We start from the raw sequence: 25288 nt of genomic DNA, 5'->3' as shown, positions 1-25288 counted from the left end.
TATTAAAAACTCATTGATATAATTTATGGAATTTTATGGGTTTTTTTTTTTGAGACAGAGTCTTAATTGTGTATCACTCATGGCCTGGAACTCACTGTATAGACCAGGCTGGCCTTAAATTCACAGGGACCTACTGGTCTCTGCCTTCCAAGTTCTGGGATTAAAGTTGTGTTTCAACATACCCAGTTATCATGGCAAGTCACCTTTAAGAAGATTGCCACTTGTCAAATTTTGATGAAATACCAAATACCAATACTTGTCTGAAAAAAAATCTTAGATATTCCTCTCTCAACTACTTACATAATTAAGGCTAGAATTTCTTCATGTATTTCAACAAAGGTTTCCTATCAATAAAGACTCTATGCAAAAACAGTTATTAATCTAACTAAAAGCCCATAAAACAATATGACTCTTTGCAATTGCTTTTTGCTACAAAATATAGTCATTTTCATAAAGTATGTATGTTCTTAAATAATGGTTTTACTGCTACTATACTTAAATATATGCAAGCTTTATTAAGCCCTAATTTACATTTTTGTTTGTTTTGACAGATATAACCACACAAGTTTTCAATAATTTTTAAGATAAATATTCTGAGAAAAATAAGGATAAACTAAGGATTTTGGTTTATTACCTTACATTTAAAATATTTGTGTCTCTTGTCCAGCTGATCTGATCATAATGTATAGGTTTAATTTTATAGAAAATATATTCTCACTGATGGATTTCCAAGTACCATGGACTAGTAAAGGAGATATATTCTGTATCTTTTACCACACAGTTATATCACTGTGCACACAAAATAGTGTGTACTTACACAAATGTTGGTGGCATATGGCGTTCATTCTGCATGGTCTTTTGATTTAATCAAGAGATATGATAAGACCTGAAGCATCTGAGTTGTCACAGGTGTAACATAGCACACTGTTTTACAGAAACAAAAATGGAAATGGGAGTATAAAGATTAAAAGTGTAGGACAGCAAATATTTAAACCAGCAGTATTGCATCTGCCAGTATCATACAAGTCTTTTTAGCAGTCAGGAAATGAATACTATCCTAATTGTAATGTTGCATTTTTATATGACGGTCATCATGGTGGGTTTGCACCTGCATTACCACAAGTATGAATAATATTCTGCTACAATTTAACAATAGTTACGTCACTAACCAATAGGATTGGTCAGTTTCATGGTAACTAGAGACCTGTAGCTGAGATTTCTGTGATGTCACTGCCTATATATCATCTCCATCAATGTATTTGGAAAGTGTTTTGACTTATGACTTTTTGTTCTATTACTATAAAAAGACTTTAGGAACTTCTGCCTTGGAAAACGGAATTTTGGGAGACCTAAACCTATGTTTACAGGCCTCTCATGCTTGGTATCGGAATGAACTGTCTCATTTTCTCTGAGGTGAGAGCTGTGTTTTTGTGTGAATACTACCTTTGTTCAATTCATTATCATTTTTCATTCAACTCATTTTCCTTTATTTTCTTCTTAAATAATTATTATGAGGATTTTTTATGTGTAAATCAAGGAGACTGTAAACCCAGCTTTATGAAGATACTCACTTAGCATCCACAGGTAGCGCCTTGAAAATAAAACAAAATGCCAGATTATTTCCCCCCTCAATTGTAGTTCAATTGAACTACACCTTACATAAAAAAACAGAATCTTTTCAAAACCCTTCCAGAATCTATTCAACTTCAAGCCTCCTCCTCTCTCCTAATTTTTCTTTTGCCTTTTGGTGTCCGTGGTGTTTGGGTAGTAGACAAGTTTGCTGCCACTGAGGTGCCTCCGACCTGGCCGGTTCCATTGCCCGGTAACTCTTCTGCATTAGTTTGTCTCAGATTAAAGGCTCTTCACTGGATTACTGAACAAGCGTCTTAAAAGTCTTATTAAAAGTCTTAGATCAATGGCAGAAACACATTCTGAGAACCTCGGAAGTCGCGATGGTAACTCTCTTGCATTCTTTTCATATTCTTTTATCTTGTTCTGTGTTTTTTTCTCTAATGTCTCATACTACTTTAAAACTCACCACACAACTTTTTGAGCCATTTTGTTTCTTTGCAGCAATTTGTAGCTAAAAACAAGAATCGACACCCAGGAGCGGCTCAGTGAAAAAATCTAGGAACTCTTCTCTCTGTTCCTAAAGTCGGCAGCAAACCCTGAATTTTGACACTTTCGTTTTTCTTTTTTTTTTTTTTTTTTTATTGTGTTTTTTAAATTAAATTTACATTTGAAATGTGTTACTTATAAAGCAACAACACATTTGGTCCAGAATTTGGCGGCCCCGGAAGTAAAACCCTATGACCCGGGTCAAAGACGGAAAGCACTTCCGTTTCCGTACAGCTGCAAACAACATGGCGAAGGCCGGCGAGAAAAGTGGCGGTGGTGGCAAGCGAGGCTTGAAGAGGAAAGCGCCCGCTGAAGAGCCTCAAGAAACTGCGGTCGCGAGCGATGGGACGGCGGAGAGCGGGGTACAGTCCGCGAAAGCGGCTGCCTTCCCCCCGGGCTTCAGTATCTCGGAGATTAAGAACAAACAGCGGCGACACTTGATGTTCACGCGGTGGAAACAGCAGCAGCGGAAGGTACGCGCGGGTTTGAAGCCGCACAAGCGCAAGGCCGGCGCCGGGGGCGCGCGGCGGGCCCGCTGTGTGCGCCTCACCCGCAACTCGCTAGGCTGCCGGGTCTGTAGCGTCAGCCCTTTGCGGGATGAGCTTGGCGTGTGGGATCCGGCCCTTGCGTTCTTCCGGAAGCCGAGGGTCCCAGAGCAAACGACCCACCCCCTCGCCCCAGAAGGCGGAGGGCTCCGCACCCTAGTTTTGTGCGCTGCCTGCCTGCCTGCCTGCCTGCCTGCCTAGTGTTGGTTAATTTCCAACTCCAGATCCTAAACTTTTGACTCTTTCAAGAAATTCGTAGTTAAGTTTTAGTACAGTGAAGTGTCTGTAATAGCTGCGTTTGCTCTCTGTCGCCTTTTGCTTGCACCGTCCTGGAAGTAAACATAGGTTGAAAGCTAGTCATACTTGTAAAGCTTGCCCAAGATCTTATGATTTGTGTCTAAATTACAATTTTAAAAATTCCCTATTTTTATTGCATTCTCTTACTGGAGGGCCTTGGCTGGATCTTTTCCGAAGTGCTAGGTTGCTACTGGAGTTTTTTGTTTTTTAAAGATGTGTTTATTGTTTTATGTGAGTACACTGTAGCTGTCTTCAGACAAACCAGAAGAGGGCATCAGATCCCATAAGAGATGGTTGTGAAACACCATGTGGTTGCTGGGAATTGAACTCAGGGCCTCTGGAAGAAAGTGCTCTTAACCACAGAATTCTTATGGTAGACATGTCAACTACTTTGGTTTGCAAGCATGAGGGAAGAATGTCCTAAAAGCGCCCCCCCCCCCTTTTTGGTGACGATCAGTAGGCCCTAAAAAATGTGCCAAACATTTTGTCGAGATTCTGGAGATAATGGTGTATACTAAGTAACAATAATCATGTTTGCAACTTCCTATTGGTCTTAAAAGGTATTGGTTATAAACGATACGAGTAACTAGTGGTGACCTTCTTGGGAACATTCTGAAAATTCATCTATTCTTTTAGTGCTTTCCGAGAGAAGTAACCATTATACCCAGGATCTTTAGAAAGCATCCACTAGGGGAAAATGTACTTGTTAATAAGTTAATTATTGAAAGCATGGGGCTGGGGATTTAGCTCAGTACTAGAGCGCTTGCCTAGCAAGCGCAAGGCCCTGGGTTCGGTCCCCAGCTCCGGAAAAAAAGAAAAAAAAAAAAAAGAGTAAACTAGAATTATTGAAAGCATGATAGTAAAAATTAAAACCACTGAAATTTTAAATGTTCAGACTCATCGTTGACCTGATGTAAGCAAAACAAAGCTCTTTGTTAAACGAGTCTAATTGATGAGCCTGTCCATTTGTGGTTTAGCATTTTAGCTGTTTCTAGTTGTGGGTGGTACTATGCACCTATAATCTAAACACTAAGGAATCTGAGGCAGGAGGATGGTCAGTCAGAAGCAAGCCTGAGTAGAAGGGCTACCTAAACAGATCTTTTAAAAGTTTCGTGTGCTTAAACAGTTACAGTAATTTCTCAGAATTCCTAGAGCTGTCTTGTGGTTTCAGTGTGAGCTTATGAGGTAACTGCTGCTCTCTCATTATTGTCTGCTTTTATCCCAAAGGAAAAGTTGGCAGCTAAGAAAAAACTTAAAAGGGAGAGAGAGGCTCTTGGTGATAAGGTAAGTAAAACTTTTAGCCATGTGTTTTGTCTTATGTTATGAAGTGTTTCCTGATACTGCGTTGGTTTCTTCTAAGACGTTTCAGATGTATAAAAATAATGTCATCAGTTGCTTTATCCAACTTAGCAAATAGTGGTGAAAACCCATCCCTGTTCTCAGAGCCGCTCCCTCAGATGGACTTGCTGAATTCCCTGTGCTGTTCCTCACTCGGTATGTGGTGTACAGGAGTAAGTACATTATGCTGTTGATGGTCAGCAGGCAGAGAACGCTCTCTCCCTGGCTTTAGACTGAGGAACTCCCCACTTGAGGCTTGAAGGTTTAGCTCTTGTGACTGAAGCCAAGAGAACTCCTAACATTCCTGCATTCGTGCACAACTGCGTTTTTCATTTTTAAAAAAATTTACACATACACTTAATTTATAACTTATCTTGTAAGGTTTCTAAAGCATATGATTCTCCTTCCTTCTTACCTCCTGTAAATACCAAGTGAGAATAAGGGTTTCTAAGATCGGCAAACATATTCAGACTATATACAAACTGAACATACCTACTTTTCATGCACTGTCCAATAGTATCAGCTGAAAACATCTAAAGTCACCTTTGACCTTCAGAATTCTAATCCACCATGCAGTATCATCAGCTAATTGCAGCAGATTGATGTGCAGGGCAGCCTTTAACATTATCATTATCAACCTTTAATATTATCAGTTATCATCATAATCAACTATTTAAGGTTATCACTGGGTGGGGTGTAGCTTAATGGGCTTTGAACTGGTGTGTACAGCACCCTGCCTAAACACGCAAAACGTCAGATTTTGGACTGAAAGATGTCCTCCTAGGACTACTTTAAAGATTATGTCAGGTCGGCAGATACCTCAGTAAGGTAAAAGCACTTCCTGCCAAGCTTGGCCAACTGAGTGGACTTCCTAGAACGCACTGGGTGGAAGGGAAGCAGCGCCCACCAAGCGCACACCTTGCACACATGCACACGGACCGTCCTGAATAGTCCGTCAACTCATCTTTCCTTCATGTCATTACGTAGCATCTACGTGTTCTTGTGATTCTGCTTTTACTCCGTGCAAGTGTGTTGATGCCATGAGCCAAGCCACATAATAATTCTGCGTTATCCGGTCATGTGGTACGCAGCGTGTTAGCTTAGCATGCTGTTGGACATTTGCTGAATTGATGTTTGTTTCCATCACAACTGACCACCCCACAGACATTTTATTTCTTTCCATAAATTAACCCCAGACAAAATTTCCTGGTCACTGGGTAGGCTTTTGCCACATTTCTGAGTATATTTCTGAAGTACAGAAGCAGTCTCCTGGATTTGCACCTTACTAAATTACGTTTCCATTCTGCCGACTTCCTTTTTACTTTAGATTTTATGTTAGACATGGATAATTTCTGTGACTGAAGTCTTTCATTGTGAACTTACCGTGGGTGTCTGTTCAGGTTTTTAACGGGTAGTGTTATTGCTCCATTTTATTCCTAGGATTCACGTGACAGTGGTTGTGGTGTGAAATAAGGACATGTAGTTTCAAGGTTACATAGAGGATATTTTGTTTCCCAACAGTAATGTGGAGTTGTAAATATAAAATGCTTCTAACACTCGGCGCTTTCCGTCCTGCTTAGGCTCCACCGAAGCCTGTACCCAAGACCATTGACAACCAACGCGTGTACGATGAGACCACAGTAGACCCCAATGATGAAGAGGTAATGTCAGAAACCAAGGGAATGATCCCCCTTGGTATGTTTCGTGATGGTATTTAACATGGTGGTCCTCAGAGCAGGGTCCCCCTTCTCCCCTTCCTCCTTGTCTCTTTTTCCTCTCATTGGTATTTGTCTCTCCTAGAATATTTGAAATGGCACCAGATAATACAGTCTGGGGACCTGAATATATTACTTTACTTAGATCTTTCTTAAATACTAAAAATATATTTCATTACGTTTTGTGTCTTTTTCACAGCGGTTTTACACAGAAGTCTTGTTAGAGCTGTTCTTCCCTGTGGCTTTTCCCTCTGGTATATGCATCTCTGAAGATTGCTTTGTTTGCTAGTTTGTAAAGATACAGTTGATTTGGGGGTAGTGGTCCTCTAGCCATAGTTTGCCTAAACTGGCTTCTAATAGTTTATCTAAATATTGGCTTCATTTTAAGTTTTAGATAGTTATTTCTCCAATGACAGCTTTATCTCTTGCGTTATTTTTTTCTTTTGTTCTGACCTGAACTTCCGCTATAATGCTGAGTGAATGAAGAGGCCATGAAGGGGTCCTTGAGTGTCCCTCATAAGAAAGAATATTGCCTATACCATCTCATTGATGTGGATGTCGTCAGCCGAGGTTTTCCTTACGCTTTCAGAAATCACACTTAGGCTTGGATCCATCATCAGTGGGTTTTCCTGAAAGTGTAGAGATGTTTATGTGTCTCTGCCACATCTTACCTTTATGTGTCTATGGGCTGCTAAACTAGTTAAAATAAGTATCCTTCGTTCTTGGGATAAACCTATTCTGGTTATGATAGTCTACATTTTATACATTGTTGTGGATTGTTGATACTCACTTAGAATTGACATATTTGAACTCATGACTGAAATTATAGTAATGTCTCCTTATGATTCCTAATTTTTTTCTCTTTTTAAAAAAATAAAACTTCATTATTAGTGTTGTGCGAATAAAAATCACCCTGCAGTGAGAAGAGCTAGACCGGCCATCTGCTCTAAGAAAACCCATCTTTATTCTAACCTTCCTCTATCAGACGTGGCTAGTTTCAGAGCAGTTTTTCTTTGACCTTTTCTACTGAGTTTTAGGATTCATTTCTCTCTCTCTCTTGTTTCCTTCTACTTCACTAAGCTTCCTCTTTTATTTATCTATTTGCTCATTTTTAATTTTTTTTTAACAGTGAGCCATAAAATTGCCTTTGAGTGTCACTTAGGAAACCCCAAGTTTGAGAAGGGGCTCTTTTCACTGTTACATTTAAACCAGGGGGCTTTGTGCGTGAGTCCATAATTTAGTACATAAGTGTAGCATTCCGGACGATTAAATTGTAGTGACTTAGATCTCAGGTATTCTGTGTGTGAGAGCCTTCAGTCTCCTCTACTTACTTTTCATTATGTGATAAATAGCTTCAGATTCTAATGATCTCGTTCTGCTGTTTATGTAATATAAATTAATTTTTCCTGTCTTTGGCACTTAACCAGCCTTTGACAGAAGCCATCGGCCAGCACACCTTACCTCATTAGTCTCCAGGCTGCAGTTCCTGGTTTATATCTGGCTCGATCTGGTCCACACCCAGCCCTGAGCTTTCTGAGGAAGTATCGGTTCACCCTCTCTGCTAATGCATGTTTGTGTTACTTTATATGGTCTGTGCACTTTGACAGTTTGTTCGTTCGTTCGTTCTTTCTTTCTTTCTTTAACTTTAGTCAAGAATTTTGGGTCTTGTTTTGTTTTGAGATTTGTTGCTGTTGTTTGGGTGTGTGCGTGTGTGTGCGTGTGTGTACAGAGGAGCTGGAACTCGAACCCAGACCCCTGCCTGTGCTAACCAGTCACGTGTTCCAGCCCAGGGATTCTCTAATTTCCCTTTTTAATTAATTTCAGCTCATTGATTATAACATGCTTATTTATAAATATTTGAAAATGATATAGATTTATCTGGGTCATTTCTATTAATTTTATTGTGCTTTTTTGCTTAACATACTTTGAGTTTTTGTCTTTTTCAGGTAAAGAGGGAATTTTAAGTCCTGACATGTAGTCTGTTCTGAGGAATGTTGGGTGTTCCTTGGAAACCTGTGTTTCCTGTTATTTTGGAGGGATTGTTATGTCTTCATAGACTGCCCCCATTTTGCATATTCTTTCTGCGTGTCGGTTTCATTGTTCCCGAAGGGGAGAGCATGTGTACTAGACCTTTCAGCTGCCTGCCTCTTCCAGCTCGTTGAGTTTTTACTTCTAGGTGTTAGTTCTCTTGTTAGCTGCATGTGTTTACAATTATACTGTTCTATGTAATTACCTGTGTGTAATAATAATTACATTTTTTGAAGTACTCATCCTGGATCCCATAGAAAATAAATATCCACTTTGTTTAGAGCAGCACCTCTTAATGTCTTCTGTTATTTACATGGGACCTCTCCCGCTCTCTTAGGGACTCTCCATGGCAGACTTTTCCATGCTTTGCTTTGAGGTTACTCACAGACTTGAATTTAATATGTGTCACTTATCAAGAGCATATGGTTAGGTCATGCATCTTAGGTCAGCCTAAAAATTAGTATTTAGTGTCAGTTAATATCTTAGCTAGACTTTTACATCCATCTGCCTTTTGCCTACTCTGTATTTTTCTCTCTTCTTCCTTTACTGTTTTCTTTTATGTTAATTTTTTACTATGCTGTTTTAATTCCTCTTGGTTTTTAGACTATGGCATTCTCACAGTACTTTCCCCTAGATTTATATCATGCACTGGGCTAGGAGCTTAATTCTCAGCACAGGAAGGAAGCAAGCAAAAGGCCACATGTGTCTTCACTCATCGGGAGACTGCAACAAAGCCACACCGTTCCGCTAAGCACGCAGAGAAGGCGCTGTTGGAACTGGGTTTCCTCTGTCTTTGTATGTGCTATTGGTCAAAGACCACGTGTTGTCTGTGCATGACCTAGAGTTGCATGCAGTTACTGCTCGAGTTGACGTGAAGCTTTTCGAAGGAACTGGAGTGCTTATCCATAGACATGTTTATCCATGTCTCTTATGTGCATACAGGTTTACCATTTTAGCGCTTGTTCCCTGGGCCGTTTTCTTTCGGTTTGCAGGATTTCCTTTTTGTTGCATAGCAGATTTAATAGCTGCTAGTTATCTCAGTATTGTTTACTAAAAATGTTTATTTTGCTTTTAACTTCATAGTATAAGGCTTTTTTGTTTCTGTACTTTGAACATATTCTGTGGCCTACCAATCATCATTATTTCTATCTGTCTCAAGCTTTTCTGTGATTTTTAACTAGGTTTACTGTTGTTCTTTTGTATCCTGTTTGGGATGTGCTGAGCTTCTTAGTGTCGGTCTTTGTATCAAGTTTGTCTTTTTAGCCATGATTTCTTCAGATACCTTTTCTGCCTTTCTCTCCTGTCCTTCAGGATCCCCCGTTACACACTGTTGACGTGTTTGACGTTATGCTACAGTTCTAGGACAGTTTCTTGGTTCTCCACACTGGACCATGTTGCTATCTAGTTGAAATTGTTTTTTAGTTCATGTGTCAGCCTAACTCAATTATCTGCCACTTATTTCTCCTGATTGTATACCAAACTTCCTGAAAGTTAAAACATTTTAGATAATACAGTGTTGTAGTTCTAGATTGTAAATTATTTAATTAGTTTATTTTGGATTTGTTTGTTTATTTGACTGTATCTCCCTCAGTAGCCCAGGCTGCCCTAGACAATGTTGCCCAGTCTGGCTTCAAGCTCAAGGCAGTCCTTCTGCCTCAGCCTCCCTGGGATTGTAGGAGTGAGCTACTGAACTCACATCTAGTTTCTGTTTAAGAACTGTCTAGTTTCTGCAGTTTACCTGGACTTCAGATTGTGAGGTCATTCTCTTTCTGCATCTGAGCTGTATATGTGTTGAGCAATGCCTTCAGTGCTCCACCAGTTTGAATCTCCCTGCCTTCCAGATTCAGTGGGTTCTCAGGTCTCCCTCAGCTGTGTGAGATAGTGCCACCTGTGGGTGACAGTGTCTCAAGTCTGTCTACAGCTTGTACTCCAGAGCACTGCATTTACATTTCTGGCTACTCCATCCCTACCCTAGACGAGGTCTGCAGCCCTGGTTTGACAAAGCTGTGTTTTCACCTTCCTTCCACCAACTTGGATTCTTGTCCTTCCACTCTAGACTGCTATCCCCTTCACAGAAGCTGGTGCTGTTGTCCCGTCGCGCCCCCCCCCCCCCCCCCCCGAGCATGAGACGAGGGACTGGGATTTTTGCCTGTGTTTGTAGGCATTTTGCAAGAATCCACACATCTTAGCTTGTGCCCTGAAGTTATTTTTGGCAACTACCGATTTATACTTGTGCAGAGGGGAATCGGTTCTGTGTGTCACTGTTAATGTCAGCCCTCCTACACCTATCAACTAATAGTCAAGCAATGCTTTAAAATCCATGCTTAGTGAACTGTTTGTTTGATATAAAATAATCTCTCCTCTCTTCTCAGGTGGCTTATGATGAGGCTACAGATGAATTTGCTTCTTACTTCAACAGACAGACGTCTCCTAAGATTCTTATCACAACCTCAGACAGACCTCATGGGGTAAACACATTGATTCGTGTAGTCCATGAATTAGATTTAAATGCTCCGTTTAGAAGAGTGAAGTCGTTTATTACCTTTGATGATGACAGTGAATAAACTAAACAAAGACAGTCGATGAGGATTAGGTTTACACAGCATAATTCTTAGGATAGTTTTGCAGCCGTGACACTATAAACGTCACTGCTGCTAAATCCTCGTTCTGGAGTGCTGTCCTGCCCAGTGTGGGGTCCCCAGCAGCATCCCCGGCCTCCGTCCGTTATGAATCAGCAGCAGCCCCACGCCCTATACCAGCTCTGGCCAGAGAGTCTGCAGACACTGCCATGCCTCTGTCTCTATGAAGTGGCACCGCCCCTTCCTCCTTGCTGACCTGGGCTTTAGTATGATTGACATTGCCCTGCTTTCCCTCTCCCCAGTTTGGCTCACTGTCAGAACATTATCTTAGAGTTATCATTACGCCTGTCCTTAACATCCTTTCTCTTCTTACTTTTTCTTATTTTTCTTACAGAGAACAGTACGACTCTGTGAGCAGCTCTCAACAGTTATACCGGATTCACATGTTTATTACAGAAGAGGACTGGCTCTGAAAAAAATTATCCCACAGTGCATTGCAAGAGATTTCACAGACCTAATCGTTATTAATGAAGATCGTAAAACACCAAGTATCCTTTAGGTTTCTTTTTTTTTTTTTTTTTTTTTTCCTTTTTTTTTTTTTGGAGCTGGGGACCGAACTCAGGGCCTTGCGCTTGCTAGGCAAGTGCTCTACCACTGAGCTAAATCCCCAGCCCCTTAGGTTTCTTTTTAAGGAGATTTTCCTGTCCTTTTCCTCGCCCATTTTTAAACGTATATGGAAGAATAGGAAAAGGCTTCCCATTGCTTTCAGAGTGGATACATTGTATCTCTATCCCAGATGCTATAAGATTATTTTTTATTCACAAAAACATTTATCAGGCAAATGTTCTATCTAAAACACTGCTAAAACAGTCAACCTACCATAGTGAATTCAGACAGATTGCTGTGCCAGCTAACAAGAACACTGGTCCAGGGACTTGGGAAGGGGTGAGCTTGGAAAGGGGTGATGAATGACGCAGAGGAATAGTCATTTGAAAAGGAAGAAAATGAAGCACTAACCCAGGAGACATCAGGACTTCGGTATCTTACGCTCTGAGGAAGCACATCACTTCATTGTTCTGAGGTAGTGAAGCCTTGGTGTATGGCTCCTGGTGTTTTGGGTGCTAGTGACAATGGAACTTTTTCTGTAAGTCTCACATCTGAGACATGTCATCTGACTCCAAGGTATTCTGTTGAGGTGAAAGAATATAAAATATATCTAGATTCTTAGAGTTGCTATTGTTTCTTGAATAGTGCCTGTTATCTCAGTATTTAGGAGATGAGTGAGTCAGATTAGTAAAGAATAGAATTAGTAAAGAATTTATAAAAATAGCAATAGAATGTTCTCTTCTGCCACAGGACAACACATTCTTTTTATATCAGTGGACACTCAGGTGTTTTAATACACTTTTTTAATCCATTTTTTTTTACAGCTTTCATTGTTTTTAATATAACTTAAGCATATTATTTAGTTTGCCTGTATTAGTTTTTCAGAAACTAAAATAGCCAAAACTTTAGCATGGCATTTGTTGACTAGATAATAATTTAGTTTGACTAGATTAGTATATTTTTATATGCCTGTTACTCCAGAAAAGAATTTAAAGTGATTGCTGCTTGTATCATGGCTTCCCCAAATAGAAGACCAAGGTCTGTTTTGGTTTTAGCAATTAGGTTGTCATCATTTTGAAACTGCCAAGAAACAAGCACTGTAAGAAACAAGCGTTCATCGACTTCATGAAGTTCTCTCTGCTTTAGTATCTTATGGAGGTGCACAAATGGTCAAGCTTTCAGAAAGCCTGCACTGCCGTGACAAAGCATGTCTTTTTGAAACACTCACTCTTCTGCTCCACCATACACTTACCTTATAGAGCCAGTTTTCAGCCTCTTCATTACTCAAATAAAAACAGTGAGTGTTTGGCGTGAGTTTTGTTAATTTAACAATACAACTTATGTGCCCCTCCAAAAAAATTCCAAATAATTTACTTGAGAGCCTATAAATTCAGAATCTGTACTTCACTTTTGACACAAGCCACAATGTAATAGGAATGTTCTAGATAGAATTCAGGCCTTTACAAAAGTTAGGGGAAATTGTAGATCTACTGGTCTTCTTGATTTTCATGGTATTGTGATGAATATCCATGCGGTTAAGAGAAGTACTTGGTGAAGTTAACCCTGTAGTGAATCGTTAACCAGGATACTCAGTGTTTGCTATTGTCCTGTCATTTAGTAGACAACTAATACCTGTCTATTACAACAAACAAAACAAACGAAAAACCAGTTCTACACTGAGGTTGACAGAAGCAGGGAAGGCATGTTCATGACTCATACCTGCTCTGTTAAGTGACAAGCACCATGCAAGTTAATTCTAACTGCATGAAAAGGTGGAGGGGAAGCAGTCCTTAATGGAATGGAGAAGCAGAGTACTCCGAGGGTTTGGAATAACTGGAGCAAGAGCAGCTCTATTATACATAGTATATAAGATTTTATGAGGACCTTCAAGTCAAAACATTTGAGGAAATCAGATATAAGAAATGTAGCTTGCACCTATTACTGGGTCAAACTAATGTCTTTATCCTGAACATGAGTCAGCGCTGACAGAATGTGAGGAAACAAGCTGCTGATACTGACACTGTGATGGACAGTTTTTCATTTGTCTCTGGGGAGCACGGCGCAGCTAAAATGACCTGGCCAGGTCCTGTGTGCCTTGATTACCACACCAGTATCAGGAAATGTACTGGGAAGGGGAGAGCACCAACTGCAACCTCATTTTAATGATCAGAGGGAAATGTCATCTAAGAAAAGTCAGGAGAGAAGTAGTTGTAGAAGTGGAAATGTTAAATGGGAACAGTAATGCCCGGTGGACTGGGGACAAGTTGAAGAGAACTAATGTTGGCAACATTGTTTTGTAAATCTCATAGTGTGTACATTGATGTGAAATGGCTTTCTTGGAGCATAATTTTCTAGAACGGAGACTAGACACCATGAACGAAGAAACTTTGGTCATAGTTGACAGCTTAGTTTGAGAGAGAGGGACCATGACCATCATGGCAGGAAACATGGCAGCCGGCAGACAGGCTGTGACACTAGAGCCTGAGCTAAGAGCTTACACCTCATCTACAAGTTGGAGATGGGGAGGGGCAAGACAGAGACTGGGCCTGCTGAGGGCTTTTGAAACCTCAACGGCCACCCCAGTGACAAACTACCTTCAAGGTTACTCCAAATCCTTCCTAAGCATCCCACCAGCTGCAAACCATTCTTGGTGTTAGTCTCATGCAAACCACTGCATTCCAAGGTCACCTTAAAGGCAGCAGAAAAGTAACTAAGGCCACATATTTGAGGTTGATGGTTTTTTTAATAGGGTATAATTTAGCTTCTCCCACCTGCCTTTAGTCTAGCAGTTCTCAACTTGTGGGTTGCAACCCCTGTAGGGAGTTCAGTGACCCTTTTACAAGGGTTGCCTAAGACCATTGGGAAACACAGTTACATTATGATTCCTAACACTAGCAAAATTACAGCTTACGAAATAGCAGCAAAAGTAATTTTATGGTTGGGGGTCACCACGATATGAGTAACTGTATTAAAGGGTTGCAGCATTAGGAAGGTTGAGAAGCACTACTTTAGTAAAGACAGCAGCCAAAGGGTTCAAAATCCAGGCTGTAGTAAACTGTACCCCCACCCCTTTAAGTACTTTTTACTTTTGAAATTGGGTCAAGTTGCCCAGACACAGGCTGGACTATCAATCCCAGCTTTTTGTGTCCCCCTTAAACAAAAAGCCATTATAAATGAAAGCTCTTGGTCAACCACTGTTTTCAGGTCTGGCTGCTTGTGATACAATTGGGCACCAGCCATAACTTATTCAGTGAACAGTAAGGTTGTTATAGTACCTTTGTTCTATGAAACCTTGAATGTTAGTCTGTTTATTGTCTGAGGCTTTTGACTGCTATCCTTGCTGGTAGGTAGATCTCATAAATTTCATTTGTAGTTTATAGTATCTAGCATAATTCTGTTCATGCTAGGCTGTAAGTGGATTATAAAGGTTGGTTTTGATTTCTTATTAGTCCAAAGAACTGCTCTCTTAAGTAGCTTTGTTTTCAGTGTAACACATCTGTAGTATGTTGGATGATACTCTACGTGTCCTAATCTTACAAATGGAACATACAAGTGGGGGTAACCTTACATGCCAGTTGTATTGAATCACATCATTTTGAGTAGGAGCCATTGGATAGATGATGTTGTGTTGCTCTGTACTTTGACTTTGAAAGACCAGAAGGTCCTATTGAGAACAATGCTACTTAAGTGTTACAAAGTGAGACTATGAGACTATTTTGCATTAATACATCTTTTCCTGAAAGATTATGTGTGGCTTGACTTTGGTTTGGTAGGAAAAGTTCAGTTAACCCAGAAGAACACATACATCCATTCACTAATTTGTAGATTTAGGTGCCCTTGACCATACAGAAAACTTGTTTATTCAGTTAGGACTCGAGTTACAGTTTGGTGTTTATTTCTTGACTTTCATGAACAGATGGACTTATTTTGAGTCATTTGCCAAATGGTCCAACTGCTCATTTTAAAATGAGTAGTGTTCGTCTTCGTAAAGAAATTAAGGTGAGTCTTATATACTCCTTGATCAATGTTATCAATAATCCTTAAAGTTATAATTGATTCTACTTATTTGGTCTGATGACAGTAGGTTTTCTGAGATTTTGTGAGACCATAAATAGTTCTGACAACAGTAGCCCTCATTACCATGAACATTGATTTTATAGGAAGATTTGAGTATTACTAAGCCATCTGTTACATTTTTGTCTCTTTAAAGTTTTTAAAAGCCGCGATTGGTAGTTCCTATCTATAAACCCAGCACATGGGGGGCTGAGGCAGTAGGAGCACTGAGTTTTAGGAAAGTCTGAACTAAGAAGTTACAAGCATTCTGAGCCAGAGAGAGACCCTGTGCCACAAAACAAATTTTTTAATGTTGTCTAAATTCTAAACCCAAAAGTTATGTTGTAAAGTTTCTCTAATTATCTTTTCTGGGCCTTATCTTCCCAGCGACGAGGCAAAGACCCCACAGAACATGTACCTGAGATAATTCTAAACAACTTTACCACACGGCTAGGTCACTCTATCGGACGTATGTTTGCTTCTCTCTTTCCTCATAACCCTCAATTTATTGGAAGACAAGTTGCCACGTTCCACAATCAGCGGGATTACATCTTCTTCAGGTTTCACAGGTGAGGAGCATGCATTAACTCAAACTTTTCTGTCAGTCATGTAGTACATTGAGTATGAACCTAGATTCTGATATAACAAATCCTTTTAAGCATTGCCATAGGAAGTCGAATGAACTCAATGGTTTAACTTTTATTTCTGAAGATACATATTCAAGAGTGAAAAGAAGGTGGGAATTCAGGAACTTGGACCACGTTTTACCTTAAAATTACGATCTCTGCAGAAGGGAACCTTTGATTCCAAGTATGGAGAGTATGAATGGGTCCATAAGGTATGTGCTTATTGTTCCAAAGCCATATAACTGTAGGTTTACATAGTAAGGTGTTTCTTCCCCCATGAACTACAAAGTACCAACATGATGTAGTGTCTTGTTCTGCTGATTAACCAGGATTTGCTTGAAGTGGCCCAAATTACTGTGGTCTTTCAGTGGGACCAGTATTGTCAACACAGGAATGGAAGAATCTCAGGCCTAGACCTGTCACACTACAGCCTCACAGGGAGAGGCCGTCTCTTAGGCCTGTCACAGTGACTCTGCTGCATTGCTTGAGAACTCAGGTCAGACTCAGGAACATTTAGAAACCATCCTTTCCTGCCTGGCTAGGAGCAGTACATCCTTCCATTTAAACTCCTCAAACTCCCAAGACATGTAAATTAGACCTTAGGACTGTTTATCTCAGCACTATTATTCATGAAGATCTATGAAACCCAGTTTCTACTGTCTTACATCTTCGTTGTCTTTTTTTCCCCTTTCATTTCAGCCACGGGAAATGGATACAAGTAGAAGAAAATTCCATTTATAAAGAACAATTTTGCGGGCAGGCCTGTCTTAAAAAACTTGGTAATTGAACAAAATGTACTTTTCAAAATGGGATTTTATTTTATAAATCCTGTGTTTGAAGAAATGACCAAGTGCTATGAGTTTCCACTGCATATAGTAAATATAAATAAATATAATTTTATTTTTGTCTGAAAAATTATGTATGAAAGTCATAAAAGCTGTTGTCATTTTGGATTAGTTGTAATAATTTCTTAGGAATGACGATTCAAACTTTATAATTTTCATTCCCAAAGAACTTGTAGGCTAGAAAAAAGGCTTGTTGGTAGATAGTGTATGACCCTGATTTAATATACCAGTTCTAAAGGACAGGTTATTGGGACTTGGAGCAAAGTTACAGGTCACAGAGGTTAACCTGTTTTCTTGTTCCTTTCTACCTAATTACCTCCACTTGCCTACTTGAGGCATTGTCGTAAGTCCTCAAGGTCTTGATTCTGTGAATCTTTAACTCTTTTTCCAGATGGAAGCAGCCACCTTCTTGGTAGCACTAACTGCTGACGCCACTAGAGTTGTTTGTTGCCTGTGTGAGCCCACATGGCAGTGTCAGGCACCTGTATCCCTTTCTGCCTCGTTCTCACGGAGCTAATTACAACCTTACCCTCGCTGGCAGCCAACAAACCATCTCCCCGAAGGGCTGTGGCCACGGGCATGTACAGCCACGCCCAGCTTTTTACATGGGTGGCAGGATCTGAACTCAGCATAACTAACTGCAGAGCAAGTGCTCTTAGCCACCGAGCCATCTCCCTACCTATATTTGGGATATTTAAGATAATTCCCATAACTGACTGAAGGATTAGAAACTCTTAAGTCTTCCGGCCTTTGAACAAAGATTTGCAGTTGTTCTGTAAATTCCTAGAAGCCTTGCCAATAAGGCAGTGAGTCCTGATGTTGAAAAAATTAGTATACAGCACATTTCATATCAATAACAAGGCCAAAAGTTTGTATGCTGCTTTATTGTATGCTACAGCCAGTGTATATAAAACAGTTAAACCTTGTGAAACAGAGATCCATGAAAATCCAGAGAGGTAGATGTTAAGGACTGACGAGTAGAAGATTATGTGTATGGCACGTGTTAAAGAGAAGCTTCTGTACAGACTTCAAACTTAGTGACTTCGAACTTAGTTCTCGTGAATATTCACTGGTTCATGAAAAGTAGTTTGAGAAACCTAGTGGGAGGAAAAAAAGAAGATAAAGTATCAAACAGGTAACTTTTTTATAACACTTTTTAATCACTGACACCTGAGCAAGGACAATTTTTTTCTTTTCTTTTTTTTGGAGCTGGGGACTGAACCCAGGGCCTTGCGCTTGCCTAGCACGCGCTCTACCACTGAGCTAAATCCCCAACCCCAAGGACAATTTTTTAATTTTGAAAACGGCTCATGTTCTGCCTGTTTTGTTAGGTAAGAACACAGGATTAGACCTTGAACACACTCAGTTTATCTTCCGTGTAGTACCATCAGTGAGGTGAAACCCCCGAAGTCAACACCCAACCCCTTGCTGTGCTAACACACAAGGTGATGTGATCACTTTCAGTCCTGATCGGGTTGGTATGCACCCTACCATGAGTCAACCCCTCTCTAGGTGGCTCACTTGAATGTCAGTTTATAAAGGGTTAAGCCTAAGCCTGCTTATATGTTTACCATCACCAAGTATTAAAGAGTAAGAAAGAATACAATCTATAGTATAAAAGGCACTAAAATCCAACTTTAATTTTCACAACTGACAGAAAAAAAATCATATTTTATGGAGTCTCACAGATTACCTCACTAAGATTACTAATGAAATATACTTTATCATAATAAAAATGTAAATACAAAAATGTTTAACATGGAAATCTAAAGATCCTTTGGAAAAAAAAAGATCTCTTAAGATGCAATCACTTCTATTCACCTATGTTGTTGTAAAAATAAAGTATGGTTGTCTTTTATCCCCATTAGGTCCGGCACCACAGTGTCCCAAGATATCTGCTGGATATTTTGCCAGAAGCACACATTCCGTGGTGGCCCAGACCACCACACTCCCTTACCCTTAAATCTGCACATGAAAGAACACACAACACAATAACCCTTGGCCCAGTTGATAAGATATAACTGCCCACCTAAACATGCAAAGCCCAATACACATCTATCCCTTAAGAACATTAATAACAACCTGTAAATACACAGAGCAGAAAGTCACCTGCCATATTGTCCTGCTGCGGCTTCTCTCCCTCCGGTTTCTTCCTCCTTTCTCTTCCAGTCTCTTCCTTTTCCCTCAAACTTCTCTCCCACCCATCCTTCCTTCTCCTCTAGTAACAGGCCTCCTTCTATCCTGTACCTGCCCCTCACCAGTATTTTACAAATTCAAAGGGGAGAAGATTCTGGTGAAGTCACCAGATTCCTGAGTACTGACTAGGCAGCTGTCCTTGGGGCATCAGAATTAGCATCAAAATTCAGATAACTCCAAGGCAAACCACAACACACCTACACACAGAGAACACACTAAGGAGACTGAGCACACTGTCAGCAGCTTACAAATGAAACCACCTAATGCAGCCCACTAGAGGAATGGGTAAGGAAGGGTTTCTGCACACAACAGAATACTGTCTAGCAGCTTAAAAAATTTGACTAAACTGTACAGGACGAAACATCTCAGAATTGAAGCAGTAGTTACACATTTTGAAATAGTAACATCTTGAAACTATAAAATACAGTTAAATGTGTATACAGGAGAAAGTAAACAGGCATAATGACTTCACAAGTTAAGGAAATGAGTAAAAGTGTGACCTGTTATAAAATAAGGTGTAAGAAAATTGAACTTGAAACAGCAGACAACCAGTTCATCTTTCTACTATTTGAAAATTTGAGTTACTTCATAACAAACACTAAAGAAATTTCAACAAAACCTCTAAGGGAAGATAGGCAATAGAGTAAGGTCAGTTTAGCAAGAATTGACCCCCCTCCCCCCCAAAAACATCATGCCCCGTGTGAAAGAGCAAACATGGGCAGTGACACTCAAGTATTACTAAAATTTCCAAGTCACTATTTAGTAGTTACACCTCTAAAGCAGACATGGCCGCAAACTTGGAAATTGATCTTAAGCTAAGAAGCTCAGCTCCTGAAAGCTCTGTGAACAAAGAAGACTTACTGAGGTAGAGACCCTCTGGGGAAATACGTAACAACAACAGTCATTTCCTTTTTGCACTCTCTTGTTAAATTACTTAGATTGCCTTTGTTATTTTAAAGCTGACTGCAGTTATTTTTTTTTTACCCACATTTACTGTACACTAGACTACCAACTAGCCTTCAAAGGAATGCAGGGTTAGAGCCCACTGAGACCTACGGATTGTAGTATGTACTTCAGGAAGGCGATTTACAAATTCACTTGAGTTTTCAGAAGAGCAGTGCTTTTACATCTAAATACCTTTGTCTTACCCTAAATTCCTTCAAATAATGGTATACAAAGTTTTCTTTTACTACTGGAATTAACAGCTATAATTTTACTTTGCTGGGTCCTTATCACAGTCATTTGTCAATGTAAGTCATTCAAACACTTTTAATGTGTTTTAAATGTGGTCTCTTAAAAATAAAAAGTCTATGGACCTCAGACTTAAGTGGAAATAAGTCTGTAAATATGTAGGAACTGATCCTACACAAGACTTTTGAGTAACTCAAAAAATATGAAACTTGTAGAGATGCCCAGTGAATACTGCCAAGAGGCAGAAAACATTGATGCTGGTCTAGCTAGACTGTTAATAGTATTTCTTTACTGAGAACCTGTTACCGAAAGCAGCTTTATTCCCTTCTCCTCGGTATTAGTCATCTTAACCAATCATATTTACCAACTTGAACAGCCCCTAACTTCCTGCGCACTCTGGGACGTGAAAAGCCTATGTAACGAGGTATTTTAGGAAGCAGCTTCCTGGACTTTTAAGTCAGAATGTTAGTATAAGGGTGTGTTTCACACACAGCGTACTTTTAAAACACTCATAGTTTTAAGTTTGCTTCCTCATTCACTAACTAATGTACCAAAGATTACAAATAATAGTGGCCTTTAATTACATCTTCAATCAGCCAAAACAATTTTGGACAAATGACATTTAGTCTAGGACATGAATATAAACTCTGATAGCCATATACTGTCCAAATCCTTAAATCCAGTTAACTGCCCACACAAGTGTAAATCTCTCTCCCTTTATCTTTGCTCAACAAATGAAAAAGGGCTGGTGTGTGTGTGTGTGAGTGTGTGTGTGTGAGAGACAGAGAGAGAGAGAGAGATATGCCTGTGTTATATGTGCTTACTCATATACTCCCAAGTGTGCTTTCCCCCCAGTTCTCTGCAGTGCTACTCACACTTGGCTCTCTTACACCAGTGACAACAGCTTATCCACAAATCCACCAGGGTACCTGCAGAGCCACTCCTATAAATACTGTAATCCGTTAACATTTCAATTTGACAGGCAAATAAGTGAAGTATTTTCGGATTTCCAATATGCATGCTGTTTGTGCCAGCACTACACAAACATGGCTGTTGGCAGCAGTGGGCTTTTGAGTCTCCCATGCCTTTTTTACAGCTATTACATCTATTTAGTACTCTCTGATAAAAGTAAAAACTGTAAGTCTTTGTGACTACTAATTAGTTTTCAGTAACCTTCAAAAATAAGGAATTTGGAATGCCAAGCAGGACTGCAGGGATAGATGTTGTCAGTGCTACAAATAAAAAGACCGAGCTACTTCTTCCTTTGTATCAAAAGGGAGTGGTATGAACTTACCTCGAGATATATGACTACAAAAAGGAGCAGACTTTCTGGGGTCTGAAGGGATTTGTACTTGAAGACACTCCAGTCAGCAGAGGGTCATGTTGAGCATTCTGCAGACAGAACTGTTTCAAGTCTGCAGCTGCCTGGGAAACCTATGACAATAAGAAAGGAGAAATGTCTATTGGTTAAGGTTCTAATGGTCTTTGTAAGTCTGGAAACAAGTGAAATAAACATCACTCCAAAATAACTTACAGCTAAAGTCTATACTGCCTCATAAAACACTTAGTAAATGAAAGTGATCTGCGATGTTTCTCTAGTATCCCAAGCCTCAGTGACTCAGCGGTCTAACCCCATTCACTGTGAAGCACGGCATGGCGTGTCCTGCTTTGATATGATGGCTTTTCAACAAGCCCTGACAGCCTGGTTTGGAGAAAATAGATTTTGTTTTGTCTTGTGTAGCCCAGGCTGGCCACAAACTTGCTCTGTAGCAAAAGCTTTGAACCTTGTGCCTCCTGCCTCTACCACCTGTTGAGATCCAACTCAGGCCTTTCTATATTCTTAGGCAAACACTCTAAACAACTGAGTCACATCCCCCAATTATCTTGTTATTAAGTAATACATAGTGTTAATAGTTCACTAAAAGATCTTAGCATTATAGGGAAATTGTCTTGAGAGCAAACTGGAAAAAAGCCGTGAACCTAAAGTAACTAGCACAGAAATCAGAATTCTTTAAATTTATACTCATCCATATGTCATGAATGTAAGAGTGGCATGCACCTACCATTATGTATATTCTAGTTAGGAAATACAGGATATAGTGAATAATACTAAAATCCTATTTGGGTTGCACTGTATATATGTATCAACACTGCCAAATCACATTGAGGCAAATACAGTGTTTCTTAAAGCCAGGCTACTCAGAAAGGTGGTCAAACTGGGCCTGAATTTGATCTCCAGAACCCACATAAGTGGAAGGAAAGATCAAACTTGACAAGGTTGCTTGTTCTCTTAACTCTCCATGTGCACCATAGCATGGATGCTCACATACACCATGCAAATACTTTTTAAAATTTCAAGTCTCATAAAACAGAGCAGAAGGCTGTCAGGCTTTATAACTTAAACAGCTGTGTTCAAAGCCAGTCCAGTTACTTGGCAAAACACTATCTCAAACTAGCCGACTGAACACTAGTACTGACACAACAAAGTGAATGGGTCTGCACTCAAACATTTAATTCCCGTGTCCACTTTATTCAAGCTCAGTTATCTCCAAAGTTACAAATGCCTAAGACCCTGGTGTTGTGCCTTAAAGAGTAAATAGCATTACACATACTCCATTAAAAACCCTTAGATAACAGCTATATTGTGACCAAAGGCTCACTCATCCTGGATCAGTTTAAACTCACCTTCAATCTATCTGTGTTTGGCTTATAAAACAAATCAGTATAAGTCCCTTGTGACTAATAGACTCTGAATACTAGACATTACTGCAGTTTTAAAACACTTGTACAAATAACCCACACCCTGTTTAGCGTCTCAAAAGTGGTTACTGTACTCAAAAGTGGCTATCTGTGCTGCACAATACTGCATTTGGTTTTGTTCACAGTCAGCAGCAGTAAGCTTAAAGTGCCTGTTAATCCTTTCCCACAGATTTCTCCAAGTACACTATATATGGACTGCATCTCTAGGCAGAGAGAATCCTAAACAACAGTGAGGCACCTAAGGCTGTGTGACTAAGTGCAGGAAAGAGGATAAATGATGACAGGGAGCTAAGCCCATGGTGGAGCACTCCTTTAATCCCAGCAGGCAGAGGCAGACAGACCTCAGTTTGAGGCCAGCCTGGTTTCCAGAGTTCCAGGAGAGCCAGGGCCATATGGAGGAACCCTGTCTCGAAAAACCAAAAATCCAATGAACAGCCTAGTAATAGCACCAGTGGAAGGGGAAGTCCTTGGTCCTGCCAAGACTGAACCCCCAGTGAATGTGATTGTTGGGGGGAAGGTGGTAATGGGGGGAGGATGGGGAGGGGAACACCCATTGAGGAGAGGGGGAGGGGTTGGGGGATGTTGGCTGTGAAACCAGGAAGGGGAATAACAATCGAAATGTAAATAATACTCAAGTTAATAAAGATGGGAAAAAGAAAAAAAGAAAAACCAAAAACCCAGTATTTTAAACAGCAGCTTTGGACTTAAAACGGAAGGTTGCTAAGACCCAAGCCACAGTCAGTCACTATCCACTATCCAGGAGGTCGACACTGCAAAACTATTAGGCTTCCAAATGTCCTGACCTACCTCTGAGGGTTTCATAAAGCGCTCGTAATTACCACCTAAACAAATGCAATAGTAAGTTTATGCTAGCTTTAAAATGTCACACACAAAAAAAGCACCTAGCATAGGTGTGGTACATGGATGATGTCAAATGGCACCTAACCTAATTTAGGAACCTAAAAAAAAACGTAAAATTCCTAAGTGAGATGTGCCTTGCTGTGGAAACTTCAAAAACTTCTGTGGTGACTTAAAATCATCCCAATCAGAAGCTTTCAGAAGAATTCACACACAAGGCAAGATAAGCTAGGAGACTGGCAGGGAGCAGTTAGGATTTTCAAAGAAAAGGGCATTCTCTGGGAGCTCATTGCTTAGGCCCACTAGGGTTAAGTACCACGACTGTAATTATACATTCATTATTTCCTTTACAACCCACTTTATGATAGTTAATATGTATAAATGATGATGATGATCAATAGGTTGCTTCGAATCTCAGAGCTCTAATCTGGCCAAGACAGAGTAAGTCACTTAGATGAAGTGAGAATTGATTAGAGAAATGGAGTCCAAACCAAGACTGATGGGCGTCTCCCTACCCTCCTAAGGTTACAAGGAAGTTAAGGGGTCTCTGACATTTCTACTTGAGGAAGCTAAATAGAAGCCCTTCCCAAAAGTACATTAGAAATAAGGACTAGCCTGTTGAATATAAAATCAAATCACCTTGGAAGCTGGCAGCTTCTAGCAGGGTGATTTACATTCTTGTTTCTTTTTATAATCGCCGGGAAGTGTTTCACATGTAACCCGACCTATTACATCAGAAAGAAGCCAATTTGATTAGGAAATGAAAAAAATAACCAAACGGTCCTTAAAACAGCGTTTGAACACCTAGATATCTACCAACACGGTCAGAAGGCCTTTCCCCAAAAGTCAATAATAGCCCAAGACACGACACCAACCAGACGGCAAGGTGAGAACAGAGGCCAGCGCTCATCGGTTTCTCCGGCATGTGAGCCAGTAAACAGATACCCCAACAAGGTCAGACGCGAGCACACTGTGGCGTCTGTTCCAAACACCTCTTTGTTCGAGGCAGTACTGAGCAAGGGTGGTGTCCTCAGTCTCCCGGGATGTTCAGCAAACAAAGTTGTTTATTAGGCCGTGGTCTGGGAACTACCCGGGAGGACTCGTGTGTGTTTAAAGGACGAGTACTAGGAGTAAGTCTAGGGCGAGCAGTGTGAGACGGAAATCGGTGGCGAGACTTGGCGTCCGGTAGGGAGACCCGCCGGGGCAGGGAAGAGTCCACCGGCGGCGGAAGGGCGGGCCCCCTCCTCGCCCGCGGCCCACAGCCCTGCCCGAGAGTCAGGCGCCGCGTGTCCACCGGCGTTCCCACCAGGGCCCACTGCCGGCTCGCACACGCTCACCTTCACGCGGTTGAGCCCGGCCTCCAGCCGGAGTTGCTGAACCACCTTCTTCATGGCGGCGACGCTAGAAGAACCCGACATGGCGCTCGGGACAGCCGGGCCAACTTGTCAGTCCGAGTAGGGGGCGGCAGGTCGCAGGACGGCGGAGGCGGGACTCCGAACTTCGTCTAAGTTTCCGGTGCTGTGCGCGCCGCGC

The 25288-nt window shown here is 40.7% G+C and overlaps 2 protein-coding genes and 1 long non-coding RNA gene across 4 annotated transcripts; 1 reads left to right on the top strand and 2 right to left on the bottom strand.

Moving 5' to 3' along the window:
• Positions 1–2334: 2334 nt before the first annotated feature.
• On the top strand, positions 2335–16858 carry Rpf1 (ribosome production factor 1). The gene is made up of 9 exons (NM_001100794.1): positions 2335–2591; positions 4188–4244; positions 5879–5959; positions 10414–10509; positions 11015–11168; positions 15143–15225; positions 15667–15848; positions 15991–16117; positions 16605–16858. Exons 1-9 carry the CDS (start codon positions 2364–2366, stop codon positions 16644–16646), a joined length of 1050 nt encoding a protein of 349 aa, NP_001094264.1. The 5' UTR covers positions 2335–2363; the 3' UTR covers positions 16647–16858.
• Positions 16701–25198, bottom strand: Gng5 (G protein subunit gamma 5). The gene is made up of 3 exons (NM_024377.2): positions 25093–25198; positions 21432–21571; positions 16701–17847 (listed from the first exon to the last, which is right to left on the bottom strand). The coding sequence occupies exons 1-2, from the start codon at positions 25171–25173 to the stop codon at positions 21446–21448; spliced, it is 207 nt and encodes a 68-aa protein (NP_077353.1). The 5' UTR covers positions 25174–25198; the 3' UTR covers positions 16701–17847; positions 21432–21445.
• Positions 24434–25086, bottom strand: LOC134485993 (uncharacterized). 2 transcript variants are annotated; one of them, XR_010064493.1, is made up of 2 exons: positions 24631–25086; positions 24434–24480 (listed from the first exon to the last, which is right to left on the bottom strand). It is a non-coding gene; the product is annotated as an uncharacterized LOC134485993 (long non-coding RNA). The 2 variants fall into 2 exon arrangements; XR_010064492.1 differs by having other exon boundaries at positions 24572–24870.
• Positions 25199–25288: the final 90 nt, after the last annotated feature.

This window comes from Rattus norvegicus, chromosome 2 (genome assembly GCF_036323735.1).
Source record: "Rattus norvegicus strain BN/NHsdMcwi chromosome 2, GRCr8, whole genome shotgun sequence".
Taxonomy (NCBI): Eukaryota; Metazoa; Chordata; class Mammalia; order Rodentia; family Muridae; genus Rattus; species Rattus norvegicus.
The sequence above is the reverse complement of the archived record's forward strand: the minus strand, read 5'-3'. Positions and strand labels throughout refer to the sequence as shown.

Bases quoted from the DNA above. Each gene is read 5' to 3' on its own strand.
- Gng5 (NM_024377.2), bottom strand. From the start codon at position 25,173: ATGTCGGGTTCTTCTAGCGTCGCCGCCATGAAGAAGGTGGTTCAGCAA. The intron at 21,572-25,092 runs GTGAGCGTGTGC...TTATTGTCATAG, and splicing joins CCGGGCTCAACCGCGTGAAG to GTTTCCCAGGCAGCTGCAGA.
- Rpf1 (NM_001100794.1), top strand. From the start codon at position 2,364: ATGGCGAAGGCCGGCGAGAAAAGTGGCGGTGGTGGCAAGCGAGGCTTG. The intron at 11,169-15,142 runs GTATCCTTTAGG...TTTCATGAACAG, and splicing joins TGAAGATCGTAAAACACCAA to ATGGACTTATTTTGAGTCAT. The intron at 15,849-15,990 runs GTGAGGAGCATG...TTATTTCTGAAG, and splicing joins ATCTTCTTCAGGTTTCACAG to ATACATATTCAAGAGTGAAA.